The 26241-nt window shown below is 34.5% G+C and overlaps 1 protein-coding gene across 1 annotated transcript in view; it reads left to right on the top strand.

Moving 5' to 3' along the window:
- LOC107085073 (protocadherin-15-like) overlaps window positions 1–26241 on the top strand; it is a 298610-nt gene that overhangs the window by 108122 nt on the left and 164247 nt on the right. Inside the window, exons 8-10 of the mRNA XM_015375218.1 lie at window positions 362–472; window positions 7859–8029; window positions 23214–23322. Of these exons, the coding sequence (XP_015230704.1) occupies window positions 362–472; window positions 7859–8029; window positions 23214–23322 (391 nt within the window). The remainder of the gene's footprint in view (window positions 1–361; window positions 473–7858; window positions 8030–23213; window positions 23323–26241) is intronic.

Here is a 26241-nt window from a genome sequence, read left to right as displayed (position 1 = left end):
AAATACGATGTAAGCTATATTTTATGTTATCATTTTTCTTTTGTAAATTACCTTATTCACTACACTTAAATGTTTACGTGATTATTTTTGTCTATTTCTGCATTTAATTTTTGCTTCACCATGGAATCTAAACCTCTTTTTGTCATTTGATGTATTGTTACTATATTTCCCTTATTACTCTGCTAGGTCTGAGCTCATGTGACAATTCTGTCTTCGGCTTAACTTATTTGTATCATAATACAAGCATAAAATGAACCCTGCTGTTACGCTTGTTTAACCATATTCAACATATATTGCCTTAAGACTAGACTTTGTGTGTGACTCAGTATTTGCCTGTGTCTCATACCTGTATGTTTTTCAGACAGCAAACAGAACCTTCGACATCCCTCTCACTTTGTTCGGCTCAGTAGTCCTCAGAGAACGGCTCAACTATGAAGAGATAACACGATACTTAGTCATAATACAAGCAAATGTAAGTGATTTTTCCTTTTTTATTTTCAAACCTTCTTTTTTTTATTCTATCTTCTTTAATTTAGCATTCTCAAGGATTTGTAAGGATCCCTTGTCTATTTTAAATACATATATTTTATTTTATTTTTTTTTCTCGAAAATATGTACCCTTTAATATCTGTTTAACAAAGATAGGGCATTAAAGGTCCAAAATGTACCTGAATTTTTCTGTTATGAAAACTGTAATTATTGTAATTCTATTGTTCAACAGCCTTTCTTATGTTTAGTCAGCCTAAGGGAACCTGAAAGAGATTTATCACTAATGTTTTTGCTAATCTATTTGTTTGCCTTTTATTTCCCTCCACTCTATGTTTTATTAATGAAAGCACACTATATTTATTTTTGCCAATGCAGTAAATGCATAGACTGTAAAAGTTAAAGTGATCTAAACTGAGTCATGACTGTTTCACATAAGATGCATTTTAGGGTTCTGCTGTGATATGAGAACCATGCTCACAAAGGCTTCTCCGAGTGTGCTGCATGTGTTCATGTCCTAGATCCCAGTTACTTTGAAAACACATTAAAAGCCAAGAGTACACTAAAAGATTAATGTGTTTCTGAGGGCTTAAGAAGCAAGAATATCCGGTGTTTATCTGAAGAAAGCATTAGAAGCGTTTTAGGAAGTAGCAGATGTGTTACGTATCGTTTTTGTTTTTAGTCAAGCTTTGAAACTGCATGAAGCAAATCAAAAACCTATTAAATAAGTCCCATCTTTTTTGCTGTTAACTAATAGAAAAAGTGTCATATCAAAACTAATTGCATTAATAATTTGCCAGCTCATCTTTGTCTAACACTTTAACGGTCTCTTAAGAATATTTTCATGTTATGGATCTAATGATATAAATTACTTTGCAGATTTAATGAGACCCCTGAACTTTTTACATTATATTACATGACAATCACAAATATTAGTTCTTAGATTTTATATCATTATGAAGGTTCAAACCAACACAGAGGAGCAGGTTTTTGTGAAAAGGAGAAAAATAAAGGCTTGTTTTCAAAATTTCCCACATGTGAATAATCCTATCTTAGTAGACATGTTTTGTAAATTTTTCATAGAGAACATAAGAGAACAGATTGCTTTTTAAAGGTCAACAAAGGAAGAAGATAAAGAGAGTAAAATATGAAGAAGTCTGAGGCCGGTATCCCAAGTATTTAACATCTCACAGATCTCTGTGTGAAACAACCCTGATTTGCATGATCTGCCAATTGGGAAAACCTGGGCCATGCCTCATTAAACGATCAAGCAAAAAAAAGTATTTTTCTTAACCACATTTAAACACAAAAAGGCAACCTTCCACGGTAAGCATTGAAAAAATGCAAGGTAATGCATTAATCAATATTTTGAAAATTGGAGTATTCATGGACATGTGGAAAAGTTCTCAACTTCTAACTTTGTAAAATCAGATCATTTGGATTTTGAAAGCTATTTAGACATTTTCTTTTTTGACTCTTAATGGCACATTTGTGAAGCACATATCCTAAAGGAATAAGTATGCAACCCACAAGGACGAAGATAGTTTATTTTAAATTGATCCAAAAGATTTGTCAAGGATATTTTGAAGAGACCCTGAGGAAAGCAGTTTTTATTGTTAAGTGATGAATCACGTGTTAATTTGCACTGCACTTATTACATAGCATGCATTGCTTTCAAGCAATGACCAAGTTGCTAAGATTCTAATTAATTTAATCTTAATCTTGAGGAAATCTTATCCAGGTTTCCTTATTAATGCAGAGAAAGCAGATTGAAAATATTAGCAGATATAAAGGAGAGGCTTTATGATGTCTGACAAGGACCTTGTATTCCTCACGGATCAGTTGCATATTTCATGAGGACCTCACAGAAATCCACCTATTTCAGCTGAAGGTCTCCTGAAAGTCACCCTTGAATAAAAACTTAATTGTGTGTGAGAAGATCCACTCTTTTTAAGCTTCAAGATTTTTTTATTATTGTATTCAGTGTCTTGATAAACCAAACTTTATGAGTGAGATTATCTTTGTGTGGTGACTATAAAAGTGTATTGTAAATCTAAAAAATGGATCAATATTCAATTAGAATTTGGTGACAGTTATTGCATCAGTACAGTGAGGCAAAAAAAAAATATTTATAACCTAGTGACTGTGCAACTTCTACTACCTAGAAAGATGGGAGGTTGTTATTTTCATCATACAGTAGGTACACTTCAGCAATGACAGAAAAAAAAATTAAGAAAAACAATCTGTTAAAGAATTTATAATATATATATATATATATATATATATATATATAAATTTCTTTTTTTTACTGCTAAACTATGGTAGGCCCTCACAGACCTGTAACTGCTAGTGAATCTACAATAAGCAAGGAGGTTTGTGTGAATAAATAAACAGCAATAGAAAATAGAATACATTCAATACCATTGATAATCTCTGTTCATCTGGAACCCCATGCAAGATCTCATTCTATAGGGTAAAAATGATAAGAACAGTAGCCAAAAAATCCCAGAACTAACACAGATGGACCTGATCAATGACCTGTGGAGAAGTAATCATGGTAACTTACCATCAGTATCACATAATACAGAGAGGGACTCTATTCCAGCAATGTCAGGTGTGGGCCTCTGCTCAAGCTGTACATGTCCAGGCCTGTGTGAGGGTTGCCAGATAGCATATGGATAATCCAGAGGAGGATTGGAAGAATATCATGTGGTCAGATTAAACCAAAATGTAACTTTTTTTGGCACAAACCCAAGCTGCCGTATTCGGAGCAAGAATAATGCTGACACAAATCCTAAGAACACCATACCTACTGTGAAGCATGGGCTTAGAAACATCATGCTTTGGGGCTGTTTTTTTTTTTGCAAGGGAAACATGTGAAATGTGGTAGAAACTGCGCCATGAATCGTGAAACCACCTTCCATCAGTGAGACAATTCAAGATGGAAAGCGGCTGGGTCTTCCAGCAGGACAGTTGTCCCAAACATACTGAAGACAATTATGGAGTGGCTCCATTAAGAACATTTCAAGGTCCTTGAGTGGCATAGCCAGTCTCCAGACCTCTACCCAGTTTAAGAAAATTTAAGAATGGAGTTGAAAGTACAAGTTGCCCACCGAAAACTGCTTAAAAAAATGTTGTAGAGAGAATTTTGGGACCCAGCAGTCTTTACAGATAGCGGATGTCCTTGGTAGAATAGCTGTAATGATCATGTAGATAATAACTGAGAAAAACTGAAAAAAAAATTTTTTTTGTTTTTTTTTTATGTAGGGTGATAGAAAGAAATACAACAACATGTAGGATCAACAGCATTTATAAGATAATGAAGGAAAAAGGCTGATTTACCAGATTATAAATTCTATTGGTCAGATATTCGGGCCCACAGACCTGCCACAGTAGATGATAGCAATGTGTCTTAACATTTGCTGCCACCCACCAATGATCCGAAGAAGAATAGGTCATTGGATTCTGATTGGTGTCGCTCATGACTGAGCAGATAAAACTCCAAGCTTTAAGTTAGCCTGCCTTATAGTCAGGTCATGAGCAGGCTAACTGCACAGAATAAATTACAGTGCTAACTACTTACTGCTTTTGTGATGCAGAGTTATGGCTTAATGTGTCCTGGATATTCAGGACATTCCAACTCAATCCTTTATTTTGGTTTTGTGAAATAGGGCATTTCATTTAGCTTTATTACTTACCGTACACTTTGCTTGACATAGCACATACATATGGAGACTGGCTTGGCTTTTTTTGGAACTGATAGCCAGGATGCAATTCTCATGCCAGGTTGAGCCTGACTTAATCGCTTATCCTGGAATTTCTAAATTAAACTATTGTAAAATTGGCCTCTGTTGAAGACTGACAGAAGATGGCCACCAATGTTTTTACTGAGTTTAACTGTTAGAATTGAAAAAATACATATTGTTCAACCTAATTTAATTAATTTCTTCCTAAAAATGATTTACTGCCTTTTCTTTCTTATTTGTCTTTCATAGTTAAAGTGTGCCACCTTTTTTATAAATAAAAAAATGGGAAGGCGTGAGTCCCCCAGTTGTCATTGGGGGAATTGGGGAGGTCACTCAAACTCAGAATCTACACATAATTTAGTTAATGGGAAGATTTAAATGTGCTAGCCCCCTATTCTTGGATCTCTTAATACTGATTCTAAAAATAGAAATTATAAAACATACAGAGAAGATGCAAGAACAATTCTTATAACTTGGAAATCTAAAAAAAACAAATCCATTATTTTAGCCATATTTGTTTGCTTATACAATAGCAGCCATTAAGAATGGCCCTTCCCTGTCAAACGCCAGCCGAATGGCAGCCCACTTCCCTGCAACTTCCAGCAGAATCCCTTCCAACTTCCAGTCACTGGCCTTTTCCTTGGCGTGCATGTTTTTTAAATCTGACTCCACCCTTTTGTGTTTGTAGTGTTTCTGTCCTTCTGACTCCTGAGCCATGAACAGCTCGCTGTGTGCCACTGTGAACACTTGCCAACAGCCAGAAATATTTTACAATTTTCTTTGTCATCATCCCTACTGATGCGGTTTAGCCATAGATTTACTTCTTTCCACTCATGTTTGTGTTCTTGAAAGCATTTCCTTCTGTGGAAGATGTAGAAGATGTGGTGTAAACATGAGTGACAGAGAGCAGGACAGATAAGGGGGGTCCGTCTCTAGGCAACCATGACAGCAGCTGATGCAAAGCTGGAAAGGTCCAGTTTATAAGCAACTAGAATAATTTAGTTTATTTTAAAAATTTTTGTTAAATGTAAAGTTGACGTACTTGTGACATGTTTTGGAAATTTACAAAAATATCATATTGATTGCATCCCTTATTGGTTTGATATGGGATACAATTTTTCACTGCCTAAAAAGGATGATTCTGTATTTAAAGGATGGGTGGTGACACTAAGTATATGATGACCCCCTCGTTCTTCTAAGTAGGTAAACTTGCACAATCACTGCCAGACCACATACTTTTTCCCTCCACACTATCTATGCTTTTGGTTTAGAAAAGAAAACAGTGTTAAGTAGGAAAATTATTCCAGGGGGTTTTGATCAGACACAGGACTCGAATGCCTCTGGAAAAACAGCCTGTCTGAAATCAATTACAATAAAAACTGATTTTATGTTTTCAGTCCATGAAAATTGGATTAATTTTTCTGCATGTTTTATATAACCTTTTTTGTATGTTATATTGAAAAATGTTGTTTGCACCATGAGTCAAATAAGCCAGTAAGAGAAACACACAAAGACGCAGTATGCGTCAGCTATGTGTAAGCTATGGGTCAGAAGTAAAAAAATAAGAATGAGAATAAAACAGACTCTTTTATTTCCAAAATTACTAATTTCAAGCATTAATAAACGATGGAGAAATTCAATGTTGTCATGCAAATAAACAGTGAAATGCTGAAAGATTTACCAGCACTGTGCTAGAAATGTTCTGTAATCAACTTCCCAGTATATTTGTCATGATTCTCCACTTTTTGATTGTGTTTAAGTTTTCTTTTTGAGTTTTTAGTTTCACTTTGATTCATTTTTTTTCAGTGTTTTCTAGTTTTATTGGTTTTATTCCCCTTTTGTGGTGTTTTCTGGTTGTATTTGAGTTCTTATGTATTTCTTGTTTATACTCTGTTGCCCTCTTATGTCAGTCTGCTCTCCCTTAGCTTCCTTTTACTGTAGATTCTTCTGTCCACACCTGCTCCCAATCTGCTGATTAGCCCGGTCTTTGTTCAGTATCCCAATTATACTCCTCCTCTTCAGTTACTGTTTGCTGGTTCCTTATTGTTTCTGGCTCCTTGTGTGTGTTTTCCTTGATGTCCCTTGGTATTTTGGTAATTCAGTATTTTGTTATTTTTGGATTTTTGCTTCAGTTGCCGTCGTAAATTATTAAATCTGCTAGAAACCACCTCGGCTTCCTTTTCTGCATTTGAGTCCTCTGCAAACCTCCACTCAACCTGACAATGTTTTAGGACTACTACTGTATATGGATGAAATAATAAAACAGTGTAGACAATTTCCCACAAAGTTACATATGTTTTACTGTTAGTGTAAGGTAAAAAAACAAATGGCAATGTATTTACTTAAATCTCTAGAGTACACCACTGTATTTTCTTATACCGTCATTAGACTGTGGCAGTATTTTCTGGTGACATAGTTCTTTTTAGTGTTAGTATTCTTCATATATTAACTGTTTGTGCACAACGTAGGATTCTCGATTAATTGATTTAAATGTTTTAGCAATATGTAACATAAGTAATAGCTCAATAAGACTGCGATAAATTAAAAGAGGGAGATGAAATACTCAAAATATCAAAAAATAAATAAAAAAAGAGGGCACCAAAATAAATAAAAAGGCAATTCTTGCCATAAAGTGTAAAAAAAAAACTTGTATTATGGACTAAAAGTAATTAAGATAATCATAAAAATAAGAAATTTGTAACACTGCTAAAACTATTTCACCGAACAGTATATTGAGGTTTTTTTTATTTTTCCAGCAACCTTAACCTCTAAAGCAATGGGTAGAAATCAGTATTTCCTGAAAAAGATTTCCTTTTTCCATGTCAAAAAAAAAAAATGACTTGAAAAGAAACGTGGCAGGCTTTCTTAGTAAAACCTTTTTCTCCATAAAATACATGATTTTTCCTTTTCTTCTGCCTGACATCGGTCATAAAATGCACTACACAGAAAAGTATAACTGCTTTTTAAATTATCTGTAACGCATTTTTTTAAGCATTTAAGAGCTTTAAAAGAAAAAAAAAAAGTAGATAAGATGCTTTTTGTTTGTTTTTACAGTAGCTCAATATAATTCACACTTTACAGAAATATAGAAATATGAGCCTCAAAATATGGTCCTTTAATTTATAAACCAAAATTATTTTCCCTTTCCTTTAATTTTAATATTGTATATTACAAGTATTCTATCATCCTATTATGGGACATGCTCATTGGGATGGCAGTGATGGGTTTGGACTATTAAGGTATATCAGCTGACAATTTAAGAGTCATTAAGTATGTATATTGAAATGTGACAAGACCGAACAGATAACTGGACTAATGTTTTTTGCCAGAAATGTTGATGCTCCTTACTAGAACTGCTTCAAAAGGATAGCTGTGAAGTTAAATGTTACCCACTGACCAGAAACTCTTGGTGTAGATTGTTTGATATACTGCAATTAGACGTGCAGTCTTTGTATCATTATTTGATTGGATTATTCTTTATCTAATTAATTGAATCGAGTCCTTGAATATTTGTTATACTGGAATTTCAGTTATTTTTTTGTGGAAAATCTATAAAAAAAATAAAACACATGTAAAAGGTATGTTCCAGATTTAATTAAATGTAATATTTTCTCATTTCTATTCAGGACCGGGCACCCTCTCCAAGTGACCGCCGAACAGCCACCACCACACTGACCGTGGATGTGCTGGATGGGGATGACTTAGGTCCCATGTTTCTACCTTGTACACTTGTGGGAAACACCCGTGACTGTAGTCCCATCACGTATTTGGCCAGTGTTCTGGAGCTGACAGAGCCTGTAAGTGTTTGGCACATACATTATTCCCTGGATTTTGCTGGTTGGTGTGGATAGTATGCAGGGTCAGTGCTGTTTTGCTCACTGCATTCAGTGGACTTTTTTTTTTTTTTTTGTTCTATCAACACGTTTGTCTGCACCTTTTCTGATTATTTTACACTAATTGGCCTTTTTGATAATTTCATAACTAAAAAATATCTTCATAATATATCTTTAAAAAAATAATAATAATAATCTCTGCCTTTACTTAACAGGTGACTGGTGTAGCCTTTTTCATCCTCACTTTTTGCACTATGATTTAAATGGTGTACAATAAGTTGCTGTTATCTGCACCCTTATTTAAACGATATGAACGTATATTGGGAAAATATGTGGATAATCATTTATTTAAATTTTGAATTTACATCCATCAAGTTCTCTGAAATGTTAGATTTCGATTAAGAGATCTTACAGATGGTGTTAAAATGAATAAAACCTTGTGAAAGCCTGTTTATTAAAGCTCTTGAATACCTGTAAGAAATTCCCTGAGTGTTAGCCTGCTGGTTAGAGAGCAGGACATTTATGTCCTGGGAGGCTGCAAGATCGCCTGTTAAAAACTCCAACTGTCACTCTGACTCCCTGAGCAAAACCCTTAACCTTAATTGCTCCCTGTGCACTTTTCAGTGTGGCAGCGCAGTACTCCATAAGGGATGGTTAAAACATAGTGGGGAAAAAAAACCTCACTAAGAAACTATTAAAGGATTTTTACTAAGTTAGGCTCATAGATATTTTCCAAGAAAGAGTAGTGTTCTAATGCCACTTGACTTTCAACGCACATTCTATAATTTAATGGTATTACTGTTCAATAAGTATATTGTTAAATCCAAATCAACAAACAGGTAATAAGCAAAACCCAATTTTGAAAATATTACAAGCTTGAAATTGTTGATGAAGCTCCAATATGTCATCCTCTCCTTTTTCAACAGACTGACAATTAAGTAGAAATTCAATGGACTGTTATTGAGCTTAATGTATGCAACCCAGACTCTTTCCTCTTTGATATCTGCTTTAGGATCTCAAGGTAATTAATCCAGCTCTAACATTTGCACTTAGTATGTCAGGAAGAGGTAGGTGTAAAACCTTTGTTTACTCACCTTGACTTCTAAGTGCTTTGTAATAACACTATTGGCAGCACCATAATGAGAAAGGGCTTCATTTAGATGTACCTCTTTCTTAGCAAACTGAAACTAGAGATAGCAATATTTGAAATAGTCTTTGAAGACATCTAATCACTCTTATTATTTTTTTAGAATAAAAAAAATATTGGTGTGTTTTTGGTGAAGGTCAACTTACTAAGAAACCTTTATCTCGCAATTATTAAAAATCCAGCCTTTTGCTTAAGAGGCTCGTAATACAAACCAATTATTTTATACCAACAGCCATTCGACTATTAAATTCTTAAATTCTTTTAATTTTTTCGCTTTATTTATTAAGATAACTGTTTTGTTTGTTTTTTTCGTGTCTTTCTTTGTTTTTTTTAGTTTTATTAATATTGGTCGTTAAGCTCCCTGTGACATTTTGTCTTTTTTAATCATCTTTGTTTTTCTCTTTAAGGTTATTACATGTTTATTTGTGTTTGTTTGTCTTTTGTACTGCTCAAATGAATTGGGATTAATTAAGTGGTCTACGTCTAAGTAACAAAACCACTTTTTTTAAGGTTAAGAAATGATTAACAATATTTTTGGAATTCTAAGAGTTCCTTGTTTGTTTTTCAACAAATAGAAAAAATATTGTGTAGAGCAGATACAAAAAGAGAGGCGATCCTACTGCAGATATTTTCTCAGGCAATTTCTTTTTTTTTTTTTTTTTTTTGTTAATGTTTTGGAACTTTTATCAAGCAAAAATATAAATTCACATGGTCCATTATCGATGCTGCAATACATAGCAAGACTTGTGGTCTCATGGTGTTGAGATGATCACTGGATTAGAATTCTTCTTTAGGATAAAACACTAGCTTTTGATTTTTACTCGCCAATATGTCTATGTGCTTTAAACACATTTTTTTTACTTAAAAGAAATTCAATTAACCCATTTTCTACACTGCCATCTTGATGGCGTTATGTTGAAATAATGTTAAAAGTTTACTATGTAATTAATAAGTTGGTGTGTTAATCAGTCAGACACTGTAATTTTAGTTAAAAAAAAATTCTCACAGTATTGAATTGTGCTATGAAGTTTTTAATCACTCAGAGATCAGATTTGATTTTCACAGACTTTCTCACTGTATACCACATTATTTAACAAATTGAATTAAAATCTAAATGTAAGAATTATGTCACTAATATATCTTTAAGTTCATTACTAACCTTGAACATAAACAACCAAGCAGAGTTTTTTATGTTATTATTCTGGTATTGCCTTCAAATGTTTATTGGCTTTTATGTGATTTTCTAGAAAGTTTGTGTAGAAAAAGCTGCACTTATTGATGTGATATCTGTATTATTTTATCAAAGAGAAATTGGAAAAGGAAAGGGTTTGAGGTTATCCTTTTAAATCAGTACTCAAATGCAGATCAGGAGAGTAACCCAGAATTCCTCCTTCTCATGTCCATGGAAAGGTCACTTGCTTTCAGCAGCTGGCATAACAGCAATCCAGCTTTTTCATCTTTTATTCTCTGTCATAGAAGTATTGGCCTGTCGTCTTTATGACTGGCCTGATTTGCCTGAGGAATAAGAGGAGGCAACAGTTGTCTCTCCAACGGACTGGAATATTAGGAGGGAAATGAATCTTTTGGATTCCAGTCAGGATACTGTCTCAGTATAACAGCCAATGGATAAAAAGATTACTTCCTTAGTTAAGGGGGCACAGTTTCTTTCAAGCTCCAATGAAAGTCTACAAGAATATTTGCAGAGAAAAAAAATGCAGGACTGCTGCAAGCAGAAAAAAAAGGCTATTTTGAAGAAAAAAATATATACTGCCTGTTTGAAGAGATGGCATGCTCTATTATACTATATATATATATAATATCAGTTGAGAACAGAACTACATGTTTTTTATTCTTCCGATATAGCATTAAGGTTTCATACTTTTAAAGCCTTTCTCACTTCTCAAACCTCCTTGTTTCTGGTAAACAATTAAAATATAGATTTACTGTTGTGAGATTTAAACAATCTCTAATTTGGAAGGTTGAAAAGGAATACGAGTGACAGTATTATCAGACAGTAACTCTACAAACAGTAGAGGTACCTCTACAAAACCTATAAACACTTCCATTTGTTAAAGTGCAGCAGTGATCAAATGTGAACATTGTGGGAGAAAAACATGGTGCAAAGAAACGCATTGATATGATCAGTTTGATGTAAAGTCTGTGACTTGATTTGGAGTTTTTTTCAACATTCAACAGTCTGAAATCTATCTTCCAAACCTATTTATTTAAGGAAAGAAGGCTGTCTTATTACTGTGCTAATGAGACTCCTTTTGGATGAGACCATTGTTTTTGTATATTAATGACATGCTATATCATTACAAACTACTTAGGATAAAATATTTCAATAAACGTTCTTTTGACATACAGACAGATTTTTTTTTTTTTCCTGACAGATGGCAGTGGTAATCCTTTGTGTAATGACAAGTGTTACAAGACAGAGTCTGACAGACTGTGGTTTCTACTTATGCTTACACAGCACTGTGTGCAGTGCGTTTGTATCTCTGTCTCTATCATTTAGTTGATGCTGTTATCCAAAGAAACTAGCTTTACCACTTTATAGATGAAACAAAGTTGCTGCGGGGAAAAATCCTCATCTCTGACAAGTCAGCAGAGCATTTATCCCTTTCTACACACACCCACCCACACTTACTGTAAACACAAATGATTATGGGTGAACCAGTAGAGCATTCATGCCTTAACACCCCCTCCACCCACACAGACACACAATAATGTCGGGCCAGAAAGACCTGAGGCCTACCTGCAGATTGTCTACCTCATCTTTTTATTCTTGGCAAGATCACTGCCATATGTGAGCAAATAAATACACATTAATTCCGTCAAGAGCTTATTGGGGAATAACTTTTATGGTTTTAGCCTTCTATATTTTTCTGATGTGCTCAAAAAAACTCAGCCTGCTACTCATAAGTCATAATGGATCAAATTAAACATTTAAGTCAAAGTGGACAAAGTAATATAAAGGCTCAACAAAGCAACATACAAAAGAAAGGTATGGCGATTCAAAACAACTCTAGTTTCAAATTTAAATGCAGTGCTGAAGTAGGCACATTTCTTGGTTATTGATGTGGATGTATGAGGCTTCACTTATTTCACTGTTTCAACTGACGTTGATTCATACCAAAGAAAATGCTGCTCATTTCCTCTTTTCAAAATGAGCAATTTTTTGGTGATTCTTCTGTAACTTTTTGCTTAAACCAGCTGATATAGTTGCTTCAGAACAACAAAAAAAAGGTAGGCATAGCACATATCACAGTGATGGTTATAGTATGTATTATGGCCATGGTGTTGCTTCTCTACAGATGAGACTAAGGTGGATTATGTCTTAAATATTCCAAATACCAATCCATTTTGTACATATATAAATAAAATAAAAAATCTGATCTCAGTTTTGATACGGTGCCAATAACCTTTAATTAGTAAAACTGTATGGAATAGAAAATTGACTAGTCACTGTATTCCCAGATTTGTTCAATGAATTAACTCTGGTTCCTGAATGTCTAAATAAAATGTTATTTTAGAGCCCATTGTTGGTCCCAGCCTAGTTTGACGGAGGGATTGAATAACTTTTTTCTCACTGCCACGGTCTGCACCATTGGTACACCTAGTCAGGAAAGTAGACAACTACAAACTTTAAATGCTTTTTGGAAAGGAAAGAGGATTAAGGAAGGGTTGAGCATAAACTGCATTTTCCCTTAGCAGATCTGTTCACTTTGTCATAGATACACATAAAACATTGGAAAAACATTTTAAAAAATGCATTAGGATCTCAGTGTGTTAAGTCCCTAAGACTTTTCACTTAAACAGGGTTCTGTAAATCTTTCTGATATAGTAAGATCCATCAATAAAAAGGTTGTAGTCACATTACTTTTTCATGATAGCAATGCAAAGAAAAGCACAAATCAGTTTCACAACTAAAAAAGTTAAGGTCAGCAACCTTTCTTTAATATTTTACTTCTAACAGCTGATCTTTTCCCCTAAGCTGTGCTTCAGTGTTTGGAAAATGTTAAAAGTAAAACAGCTTTGATATAAAAATATTTTTATATCAAGTCAGCCTTGTAAAGCAGCATTGAGTTATAAATGTACAAAATAAGTCTCATTTGTCCCCTAGGATGAGAGGAACAATCCTTAAAAACGATCAGCCCTCTCCATCAATTAGATCTTAATCAAGTTTTTCTCCTTTAAACCCAGAAGTATGGAGCAGAACTACTTGTTATAGTTCTAACTAGATCCGCTCCATATCTATTTTGATAAGCTGCTCTTGTCTGGCAAATAAAATAAACATGATTGGACCAAAGTTTTAGGTAGATTGTGTTTTCTGCTCCACGGATTGCCATTATTATTGAATGGGGCTTAGACTCCCACATTTTTAAAACCCATGATCTAGTATATTGACAAAAAAAAAATAAATAAATAAAATGTAGATAAAATTTGATTAAAATCCACGTTTGTCTGTTAAAATTAAAATACACATTTTCATATCACGTCTTTTCAAGAAGAGTCATCAGATCTTAGGTCAGTTCTTAACTGTTATTTCCAATTTATGGAAAGTTTGAATTTAATAATGATTAAAATCTTAGATGGTAGAAATATTTTTGTGCTTTTGATTACGCTGTGTTACATCCTGGCTCCTCATGCATCTCTGAAATGATTTTCCTTTCACCATGATTGAAGATCCTCCAATCATTTAAAAGCACCTCACGGAGTTGGGAAAGGACGGCACTGAAGAATTACATATGAGAAGGGAAACAGTTGTATCCGGGCTCCACTCTCTTTTACTGTACGTTACTATAGTATAATAAAACCCTACTCAAAAATAACTGGAGGAACTCTTTTGCATATTTTTTCTGTTTTTTTATAGTACTTGCACCAGTGTTTTGAGGTATTTAAGTAGTTCTACTTTAGATTTTGATATGAAATTAATTATGCTGGAAAAATTTTTTTGGTTTGTGTTTATGGTGATAGTATTAGCAATGTGCTATATCATCGAATCTCATCAATTCTTTACAAAAAGACAAACCTAGTGGGGAAAAAATGACATTTAAGTTAAGAAGATAGTTTAATACACTTATTGAGTAAAAACAGACTGGAACCAGCTGCGTTTCCTTTCATGACCTGGGAAAAAAACTGGCATGTTCTTTATTGTGATCCAAACGTTTTCATCTTATGAACATATAACCCTACTGAATGTAGTCTCAATGCCTAAAATGTCCAAAATTAGTCCTTAAGGGCTGATGTCATATATTTCTTATGTTTCTCTTCTTTAACACACCTGGTTCTTGTTTATCTATTGTAATTGTGCTAAGGCAGAGACGAATCTAAAACATGCAGGATTTCCCCTCGATTACTTGAGTTGGATATACCTTCTTAATTCCTATTTATCATAGTTTAATCATTTAAAGCTTAGATATAATTTGCGTCTAATGGTGCATTCACACTTAATGCTTTAATCCTAACCCTGAGCTAAAATATTTTTTAATGAATTATCTGGAAACAGTTTATCAGTACCCATACTACAACCTGCTAATGATAACTATTCAGTTTTAGAGCTACTGGCTCTCGTATTCTGCATTATGCATTTGTGAAGTTGTTGGTTTTTCTATTGTAGGAGGCTGTACAGTCCTCACTGCATTGGATCGCATACAGTACATGCCTCTCAGCCTCACAATGGATTTTACCACCATCAAGATTCAGGACACTCTTGACTGGCATATAAGTTTGAAATTTATTTTTTCTTTAAAATGCTGCTGAAGTATACGGGAAAAACTAAAGTTGATTTAAATATAATTTATTAAAAAAAAAGCACTGGAAAGTGGTCCTTACTTTTTGTCTGTTGAAAGTAAGGATTAAGTGTATTTTTAACTGATGAAGAGGCAAATGCATACATAATTAACAAAACAGATGAGCCACACAGGATGTCAGACTCGGAAAGAGTAAAGCAAATTATGTACTTTTTAAAGTAAGATTGGAGCTTTCTGGATGCATGACCAGATTATACATGCCTCAAGTGGGGATTGCTGCTCTGCAGAGTTTATGATGGATGGCAGAGCAGACAAAGAATGTTGTCAGTGTTAATGAGGCCTAGGATCTTAGGAGCTTCTCAGCCATAGAGAAGAAATGTCAGTACATTTATGTTTATATCGGTTTATCACTTTTAGCTTTTCATTAAAGCTCCATCTTGCTGGAACAAAAACTGATATTCACCAAACTGTGCCAGAACTGTTTGAAGAAGTTTTTTTTTACCCTAAATACAGGCAGTGTTCTTCGGTCACATGTTATACAGAGCAACTTGCTTTGATAATGAGCCATCTATTGTGTGCTGTAAAATATAATTTCTATCTTCCAATCAATATAGGAAGGATTGAGCTGCAAAAATAACTTTTTACCATTAATTTGCTGTCTGCCCTTGTGCTTCCTGCTCTATTCTTGTAAAACATGTCAAAACACATAGATACTGTAGCACTGTGCTTTATTAAGACTTGGGGGTTAGGGGTGTAGATTAAAATATGTGTACACTTTTTAAATAATGACATTTAAACTCATATTATTGCACATTTTACTGTGCTTGCATATTGAAATTAATGTTCAAACAGTTTTTTTTTTTTATTTTAGGATTTATTTATTTTGAACATGTCTTAGTATAGCAAGTTTTCTGAGTTGATAAGAGACATTTTACGGAGCGAGTCGCGTTGGACGGGCTCTGGGGCAATAGTGGTACGAATGATTGATGATTTAATTGTTGTTAACTATATTCCATTTTGATTGACAAAAACATTCTCCCTGCTTTGCTTCCTTACCTTACAGTACCTTCAAATTGTTAAATTGATAGTATCAATTGCAGGTTTCATGTCTCTGTCGCTTTGACTTAGACTTAGAAAAACTTTATTGTCATTTTCTATACACAGGGTGTATACAAATTTAAATTTTCTTACATACAGCTTTTCGACAGTGAATGAGCAGCAGCCCAGCAGTGAAAATGAATATTTCCATTTATAAAGTGCTGCAGTGATCAAATTGTAAACAGTGTAGGAGAGAACTGGTGCAAAAGACATTGATGTGGAAAATTCAGAGCAGTTCAAAAATGAATAAATAAATATGGTGCAAAATGCAGTAGAAACACTGAGTTGAGTTCTGTTTTGGAGATTCACTGTGTAGTGCAAGTATGATGTTAGTGTGATGCAGAGTCTCGATTTGTGACTTGATTAGAGTTTTTTAACTCTTCAACAGTCTTATGGCCGCAGGGAAAAGCTCTTACCGTACCTGCTGGTCATGCATCAAATGCTGCAAAGCCTCTTTCCAGACGGCAGCAAGGAGAACAGTCCATGGTGGGAGGGTGAGGGATCACTGATGATGTAACAGGCTTGGGACATGAAGCGCTGGGATGAAATCTCACTTTCTTCCAGTCTGAGGCGCTGCAGCCTCCACACCACATAGTGAGACAGCAAGTCAGAATGCTCTCAATGGTGCAGGAGGATGAGGATTGCTGATCTTTTAATATTTGTTCAATATGTTTTTGTTCATCTTTGATAGACAAACAGACATGTAGACAGATGACTACAGAGTAATCAGAGTATTTTTGCAGATGATACATCATAGTTTGTCTTGGGCTCGAGATTAAAGGTGTACGGTATAGAAAGAAATGATAAAAGGTGCATTCTATTGATCCTGTCATGTTGACTACATGGATGGACACTTTACCCTCCAGTCCAGAAACTGTGGTGTGTTATGTGTTTTCTCATAATTTTCATATCCTTAAACCTTTACTTGTTGTCATAGTTAAATAATGGAAGATGCTTTACATCTTTGCTATATCCTTTAGACGGGATGTGGAAAGCTTTAAACTTTACTTTTTAAGAGTGTCCCCTTTTTGATCTTTTTCTTCTACTTTTTCACAAACACCCTGTCAGATGTAGATGTACACGGCTAAAAGTTGCATTGCCAACAACCAGGCTATGAATTGCAGCATGGCTGGTAACCATGGGTGCTTGGCTGTTTGGTTAAAAAATGATCTCCTCGCTCATGGATGGTCTCATACCAAAACCCTCTAAAACAATGTTTTCCTGCCCTGCAGTTTTTGTGTGATGTCTTTATTGCTATTTGAACTATTTCTTTTGAAAGTAATTTAAGTTACAGACTTGAGTGAGCAAACAGAGAGCCCAATGAGTCAGAAAGGTATATTTTTCAGGTCACAGCAACACAAAGAAAGGGCACCCAGAAGCCATAGTTTCTGTAGTAAAAGAAATATAGAGGCGGTGAAGTGAGGAAAGTAATGAGTGAGGAGGGAGAGTCAAGGTACTATGAAAGTTTGAGTACCAATCAGACTGATAAGAAGTGACAACCTTGGAGCCTCTGAGCCAAGATAACTGCAGTATGCTCTCTGTGTCTTTCTCTATTCCAACCATACACACTCACTTGTATACACATCTAGATATTGGCCATTTGTTTTAGAAAGTCAGCTTCTTGCGGTTGTTATGCATAAATTCAAAAGAACTGCTGGCTTTGCAAATATGAAATTTCTTGTAGTTTAAATTAACAAAAATGGTTGTTGTGCCTTTACAGATGCATTTTGTAAACACTCACCCAACACTTGACCAGTAATTTAATTTGTCATACAACATTATAGCAGTTGACTGGTTAAAAGTTGAGCACAGCTGAGCTCAGCATATTACAACATTGCAGTAAACCACTTTATGTAAATTACAGTCTGTAATTGTATCATGTTAGTCAGCATTAGAAAGTGTTTTATCTTTGTCCCACTGCTACAAGTGCTATGTATTATTCGGTGCGGAAAAGATGTTATCTGACCACTTAAAGCCATAAGATATTCTCCCTCCTTCTATTGATCTTTGCACTTCTCTCAGGATCAGCCACCCCCCTCTCTAAGCTCACCTGTTTATATATACACATATAAAAAAAAGCGATCTTGCTTAGTAGTGTCACTCGTAGTTGTTGCTTTTAGTCTTCCTGCTGATTCCAAGTGTTTGCTTGATTCTGCCAGCATGTCTCTGACAGTAAGCTTTAGAATCACAGCATGTTAGGAGCTTTACAGCATTACCCTCCCAGCTTGCTCTTTCTACCTGCTTTGAGTTTACATTTTTATCTTTTTGCCTGTGATTTTAGTTATATCAGGCTGTGATTGAAAAGTATTGTTTTGACTGTTATGCCACAAGCACCTCCTGCTCTCTATTTGTGTGTCTATAGCAGAAAAGAACCATGACTGTGTCACCATAGCATGAAGTTGTAAAAAATAACCTTGACTCAAACTAGATGTAAGACATAATCTTGACAAGAAGTATAAAGGGACCAAGTTTTGTTTTCTTCTCCAGAAGAAAAAAAAAAGCATAAAAGATCTAAATTAGTAGACATTTGGCACAAAAATGATTCACTAAACAGTGAAGTTATAATGTTATAAAACACAAACAACATGATTTTGAACTTGAAGAAACTCTTTGGCATTGTGGCAAAAAGCATATTATATCATCCTGAGCACAACATTCTTACCATGGTTGTGAAGAATAGCACTGCAGGGTTCTTTTTTCCTTCAGTGGAAGTGGGTAAGCTAGTTGAAGCTGACTGGAAGATAAACGGGGCTAAATATGGGGCAATTTTCAAAGAAAACCTGTTATTGGCTGCAAAAGTTCTTCAGATGACAAAAGGCTTTTGTCCAGCAACAAAGCACCTGTGCACCTGGAGACCTGATAGCCCCTAATTGGCATTAAGTGTGTATGCCAAGGACTATCTTGAAAAACTATGATGTGTATGTACAACATTTCTTTTATGTTTTAGGTAATGTATCATCATTTTAATGCTTGCTTTATTACCCCAAGCTTCCTTGGTGCTCGGGCAAACCTTTGGGATCAAAGCAACAATGTGTACTGGGTTTATAGAAGACAGCCTCTTGTAGAAAGAAATGCCAGTAAAGTTTCAACAGTTGCTTGAAGTAAAATCATTAAAATATTCTACACTGCCGTTATTCTGACTGTTCTATGTCCATCACTGACTATGTGGTTTGGCTCAGGCATAAAACAGTAAAGGTGAAAACAGTATGAAACAAGGTCTCCAGAGGAAATTATCATGCCTGACCTTCCCTCCAACCCAGAATCGTGTCAGATCTAGGGTCAGAAAAAGTGTAGCTAACATCTGTGCTGATTCCACACATTCTTTTCAAAGACTATTTTGAATATTACCTTCAGGTCAACTCTACAGAACATTATTCCCTAAACAAAGTCGCCACAAGAACAGATTTTTGTTTTCCACAGTCTGTATTTTTGACCATCTCAGTTAAACACCACAGACACTGCTTAGAAAAAAAAAAAAAAAAACACACTGTCCTCTCACAAACTGTATTTCTATTTATATAGGATATATAAAATACATTTGTATGCATACTCACACCTATACATATTGTTTGTGTATCCTCATTTGTCATTTGTTGTTACAATTTACATATATAACTAATGTTGAGACGAGGAGAAAATGGTCAAAGCATGTTCTGTTCACCAATAAACTTTGTAATGTTACGTCCCCCTGCTGGGTCTACGAGATATAATGGACCAACATAAATGTAGACAGTGAATGGAGGAATCAAAAGGGCATTTCTGTACAGACTTCAGGGAGAGCTCAGGCTAAAATAACAGACAAAACAACCCTAAAAGAAAAAAAAAAAAAACTTGACTTACCTAACTCCGACTTAAAACAATATATATATATAGGCCTACGAAATAAGCTACCTAACAAACACATAAACAGGAGAAAACTGGGGTTAAACAAAAAGGCAGTTCTCCCGGACCGAAGCCATCTGAACACGTTTACATAGCAACAGATCCAGAAAACGGCCCCCAATGTTAGAGGCGGAGCCTAAAACAGAGTAACGCATTACTTTAGTGCCAAAACAAAATGATATCTATCTTAGGAATATAACAGCACATACAGATGATTTTAAATCAGAATTAAGCACTTTTTTTTTTTATTTTGTTTAGCTGCAATTGAATATTGCATTGTTTCTAATAATACTGCACTTCTTCTTGAATCAAGGCTTAGGGTGCAGGACACATCAGCTTAAAAGGATGTAAAAGTTGTTTTTTGTTTTGTAGCCAGAGGCCATGAGGAACATAATGATAAAGAAACGAGAACTACTGTTACCGTTTATATTGTGCTCAGCGTAAAGGTTCTATAAAATAAAACCATTCTTTCCTAGAAAAGTAAAGTGCTGTCACCCTTTGCCATCAAAAGCCCCATTTTAAGCCCAGAGTCCTACTCAAAGTGCTTTTAGTGGCACCTGACAAAGGAAGGTTCAGCTTTCACTGGAGAGTCAAAGTGTAAAGTAGTTTCATGTATATTGTTTTTCCAGCTCTCTGAATAGGACGACAAATGGATTCTGGCTTTCTTCTCATAATGAAATTAAATATCTGGGTCTGTGTTAAATGCTAACTCTATGGGTATATAAGTCATGTCTGAAATATGTTCAGATGTTTTGTTTATTTTAACCTCATGAAAGCCTCAGTAAGAAACCATAAAGAACTCTGCAATGGCTGCTTCTCTTCTTGCTATGTGCTTCTGCAATTGTTGTTTCTTTTTGTACATTGTGAGTAGGAGTTTAAATTGATGTCAGTTATATAAATTGTAATGATCGCACCTGTGTTATCTTTACCAGATTCCTTCCTTCTTCTTTGCTTCATTTACATGCCTCTCTCCTTCCTATTTACTCTCAACTCCTGGAAGATCATTTATTTGATATTTGTATACATTGTATTTTTTTCTTTTATATCCATTACTCATCTGCAATAAAAAAAATCGTTTTTGTTTTCACTCAGTGACATGCAGCAGCAATAATGATCAGTAATGGGTGTAAGATTTGAAGTCCTGCATGACAGGTGCATTGCACTGTGGTATAGAAAGTGTAGGATTTGGGATTTTTTTAGGATTTTGCTGTGTTGCGCAGCATGCTCTTTTTTGAGAAAGTATTTTGCCGCTAAAAAATTTCTCCATTTTTATTATCATAATAATAATAATATTATTATTATTATTATTAGCACTTAAACATTTCTGATAGTTACATTTTGACATCAAAAATAAACCAATAATAAGATAAATACAAATGCAAATTTTTTTTTCTTCCATAAAGAGGAAAAGCTGTTTAAAGTAGCCACTTGCCACTATTTGAAGAAGTAAACCCCCAAACTAAAGACACATCCTTAGCAACAACCTTTCATGTCTTTGACATCAGTGTAGAGGATGCATATTCAGTCTATTTGAGAGTTTTTGAAGCATGAACAGCTCAGTGAACAGTCTAGGATCATGCCAAACCATCTCAGTTGAATTTACTTTTGATTTTCACTTGACCAGTTGAAATGGTTTGTTTTGACAAAATGATGTCTAAACATTCTCTTTCTGGATTTTCTGAGCAAAATGCATAGTTTATTAGGCAGAAATGCTCTGGTCCGATACCTGGATTCGATATTCGCTTCAATATTGCTGCATCAGTTATTGATGATTTGATAGGAGATGTTTTAGATCAACTTAAGTGCACTTTACATGAAACTGTTACGTCTTTAGTTTTGCACCTAATGTCCATCTGCTTTTGTTAATAATATATAGGGTATATTTATTTTATTTATTATTTATTTTATTTTATTTTATGTTTTTTGATTTGTTACATTTCGTAACAATATTTAGGTCAAGTTTAAAGTCTTCCCTCAGAATGCAAGGTATACTGATCATTTATTGTCGGTTGGATCAGATATTGGTTGGTACTTAACCAGGTAAATTTGTCAGTTTGGATCAGCAAAAAACTGGAATGGTGCATCTCTATTAGATTACAGCCAGTAATCCAGGTTCTAAAGCAGCCCCATACCATCATATATTGGTATGATGATCACGTAGAATATTTTTATTCAAAAAACAAAATAATATACAAAATAGATAAACATTTCTATATTTATGGTCAGGGGAGGTCTTAGCTTTTTTCAAACAGGGCCAGTTTTTTTCTTTTTCTTTTTCTGAATGGTTGTCCTCTATTTGTGAAAATCAAATATAAAACTAACTTTTGTGTTTTTATTTTGGTAGTTTTTGCCTGGTGTTATTTTTTATTGATGTATCTTTTTAAGTCTAAAACTTTTCACTTAAATAAAACTGCAGAAACAACTGTATCTGTAACAAACACATTTTCACAGCACGTTATATGTCAGACGCAATGCACTCCATTTGGAAAATTCATGTTAGATGTCACTTGAGATATGATATCCAGGGCTGTTGCTTTTATGCATTAAAAATCTTTTAATTCAATATATCAAGGGTTTTCCCATTGGGGACCATGGCATATTGCACTAGTGTAAATCAATATCATTGCGTGACCACAAACAAACATACATGGAGGCACACTTGCCATTTTCCATCACATTTGGTGTGCACATAAAGTAAACACAGGCAGGCAGGTGGAAAATGTGAGAAATTGATTTTCAATGTGTGCAGTGAACTTTTACCTATAGAAATGATTCCCTTTTATCAGTGAGAAATGAAAAGGAAATGGAAAGTTATTACATTCTACATTGCTATAGAGCACAGATCATCCAGGTACGTCTAAACAAATTAGTGTGGAAGATCACAAATGTTCATTTTGCAGCACCTTGCAAAAGTATTCATAATCCTTCGTCTTCTTTAATTTTCATCCTTCACGAACAAAACTTTCATTCTATGCAGCACTAATCACAAAGCTTATGACTGTTCAATAAATGTAAAATAGCACATACTGTATATCCATTATGAGCTAAAAGGGGAATGGTCATTTGTAATTGCTCAGTAGTTTAAGCAGATCTCATGAAAAACCTCAGACATCTGAGCATCTGCGTGATTAAAAATAAAGGTAGTTAGAAAAAACAACAAAAAAAATATTTTTTTTTATGATTCAAACTTGTTGTAAAAAAAACTTAAAGTCAACAGTGCAAAGAACTCTGCATGTAAAGTTATTTTCTTTTGTTATGTTACCAGAACAAGACGAATCCCCTTAATGTGACGCCTCCTATTCAAGCTGTGGACCAGGATAGAAACATACAACCTCCCTCTGACAGACCTGGGATCCTTTACTCCATCCTTATTGGTAGGTTCTACTTTTTTCAGCTCAGATTTGTTTGGCAGAAGGTACCACAACAGAGTTGTGTGTTTTTAACTTCTAATATCTTCTGTAAAAGTAGTCAATGGGAGGGAGTGAGCATTCATTAACTTTTTGTTTAACATTTTTTTTTCTTTTATAAAGACAGCTTTAATTACAAAAACAGAAGCAAATTCCACCTGAGGCCTGTACCATGATGCAGGATTACCGATTAGCTAGATAATTACAGGTTCAACTCAGACTTGCCAGTACCACTAAGCTGGATTCATTCTCAACTAGGCTAGTTACCATGCTAACATATGTTGAACGGCAAACCTGCTTAGGTTAGGTTACAGGTTTGATCTGAATCCTTGAGAACACTCCACCCCACAGTCAATCAGCTGGAAAGAAAAATGTTGATCATGAAGATCGAAAAGCAGTTAAAACTAAATATTTTCTTGACAAGTTACATGTTTTTATTTTTCTAATGTTATTTTTAATAATTTTTATTTTCTTCCTTTTTCCCATACCAAGTTTTTACTATTATGTATTTGTTTCCTCCTGTATAGTGTCCTTATATGCCGCTGGCATTCACTTTTTTGTTGTTATTATTTTTCTATGTTATCTACTTTTATTAATCTGAACCACTCTAAAATGGGACATTATTTCAATTTGTGGGGCACAGAGACAGAAGTGAAAAAAAATATTGGAGCGGAAATTAAAAAGTCTGCTCTATTGATGTGACCCTGGCTTTACAAAAAATGTAACCAACTGATAAAAAAAAAACAAAAAAAAAACCTGCTACTATTGTGTAAGGGGTCCCAGATAATTCCAACACAGTGTTAGAAAATGACAAAAGAAATTAGCTGCTAATTTGCTAATCCTTCAATTTATGATGTACAGTCAATTCATTCTAGCTATACTTTTCTCAATTATTGAAGATTCAAGATTTAAATAAGTTGCTGTTGTTCAATTTCATGTAATTTTGACTTAGGAAAAGAGCTTTTATGAAGTTTTCTGAGCTTTTTGAAAGTCAGACAGTTATATATATGTATAATCGATGAAAACAATTAATTGCATTTTCTGTTTATGAAGATTGCATTTTTGGAATATCTGGATTTTATTTTCACCAATGCACTTCTTGGGCTTGCACAGCTCAGGGTGACATCAGTTCATAATTTTTTGTTCTTAGATATGAATCCAAAAATAATAAGCTAGGTGACTGTATAGCATAAGTAGCTGCGAATATTTGATTTGTTATATTTCCAATGTGAAACATTTTATTAAAGCATTTTCTTATCTTGGATTGGGTACTTTAAATTAGGGTCATCTCCAAACGGGAACGATAAAAATAAAGCTAGTTCTTGAAAGTAATGTATGTAATTTTTGATTGATATAAGGAAGCAAAGGGGGGTGCATTAATTAATTAGATTTGGTAGAAAAAAACATAAAAAATTAGATTTTTAAGCCACATTGTCCAACCCTACCTGATGTTAATCTTGCATAACATTCACATGCTCCCAGCACACAGGGTTTGTCAATTGTGGGTTAAAATGTTAAGCTAGTTTGTGTATGTGTCAGTTAGTCTTTATCTGAATTTAAAGAGAAAGATATATTTTTTAGTAAAATTTCAAAAAGAATTTAGAAATTATTAGATCATGCACGTATGGTAGCATTCGGTGAAAATACAACCTGTTTTCTGTGTTGTGGTGGTCAATAAAATAATGCATTTGTAATAACGGAAATAACCAAGATTACAAAACTAAAAGTATAACTATAGTTACTATTGTCACATATATAATGCTGATGTAATAATTGCAAAATATTGGACACTGTCACTGTAACTATAGTTGTTGTTACACATTAGCTAGACCCCTTCCTTTCCTCTCTCCTCATATTGGTTATGGCTCCAACCCTTACAATTATTACCCGGTTTAGAGTTTATATGAAAGCTAATAAACTGGATGAACAGTATATGGCTGGCTTCCCAACCGCCTGCTTCCTGAATTCCTACTTTTTCAGTATATAAGTAAGGCAGTCAGGTAGTCCATGACCATGTAGTTCTAATCCATATATCCAGGTATCGGCATCTCCTATTCTCATCCAACTACACTTGTTTAAACCATTTTATTTTGGTAGCTAGTAATAGGCTCTAAAGACATTGTTTTAAAATAAGTTTTGCCACAGGCTAGGACTGGTTGATATGACCTAAAATTCAATATCTGACATTTTCCCCTCTGATTGGCAACACTTCAATGTCCAGGTCTAGCAACGTCCCATATGTCTCAGATTAGCACAGACTCTCAAACTGCTTGGCAGCTTGAACCCAGAACCAAAGCTATAGCTTGGTATATGAATCAACATGATCAGCTCAAACGGTTCTGAACAACATCCCTGGAACAATGTTGTGATATTCACTGACCAGTTCAAAGTCGGTATAGTTTTTCTAAGGAAACTGAGGATCAGCAACCCAGAACTGATTCTAAACCACAGGAAATTGAGCAACTGACTTAGCCTTGCTAGTTACATGGTAGTCCATGCTTCTCCCCTGGCAATGCTCCTCGGTCTGCCTACAAGCAAAATTGGTCATCTACACTTACCAGTTACTCCTAATCCCTCAAGGCCTTAGGATGTTGATACTTTACAATTTAATAAAAAGCTTCTAACTATGATTGGTGTGAAATAAGAATTGAGCTCACCTCATTTGACACTGTGTTAATATTATTTAGAATATAAAAATCTTTCTGTGCAGTACCTTTGACAGTTTTCACCACCTTTAATAAAGCCGTAAATAACAGCCTAAAAATAAATTATTTTTATGAAGACATGGCCACCCTAAGATGCCATCTCTTCTCCCAGCCCACTCGCAGTGAGCTTTCATGTTAAGACGAGATGCTATTTTCATGTTGCCATTTATTGACCTTTCAA

The sequence above is a fragment of the Cyprinodon variegatus genome, unplaced genomic scaffold (genome assembly GCF_000732505.1).
Source record: "Cyprinodon variegatus isolate N-32 unplaced genomic scaffold, C_variegatus-1.0 Scaffold115, whole genome shotgun sequence".
NCBI classification, from domain to species: Eukaryota; Metazoa; Chordata; class Actinopteri; order Cyprinodontiformes; family Cyprinodontidae; genus Cyprinodon; species Cyprinodon variegatus.
Note: the sequence above shows the minus strand (reverse complement) of the source record. Positions and strands in the feature narration are given on the sequence as shown.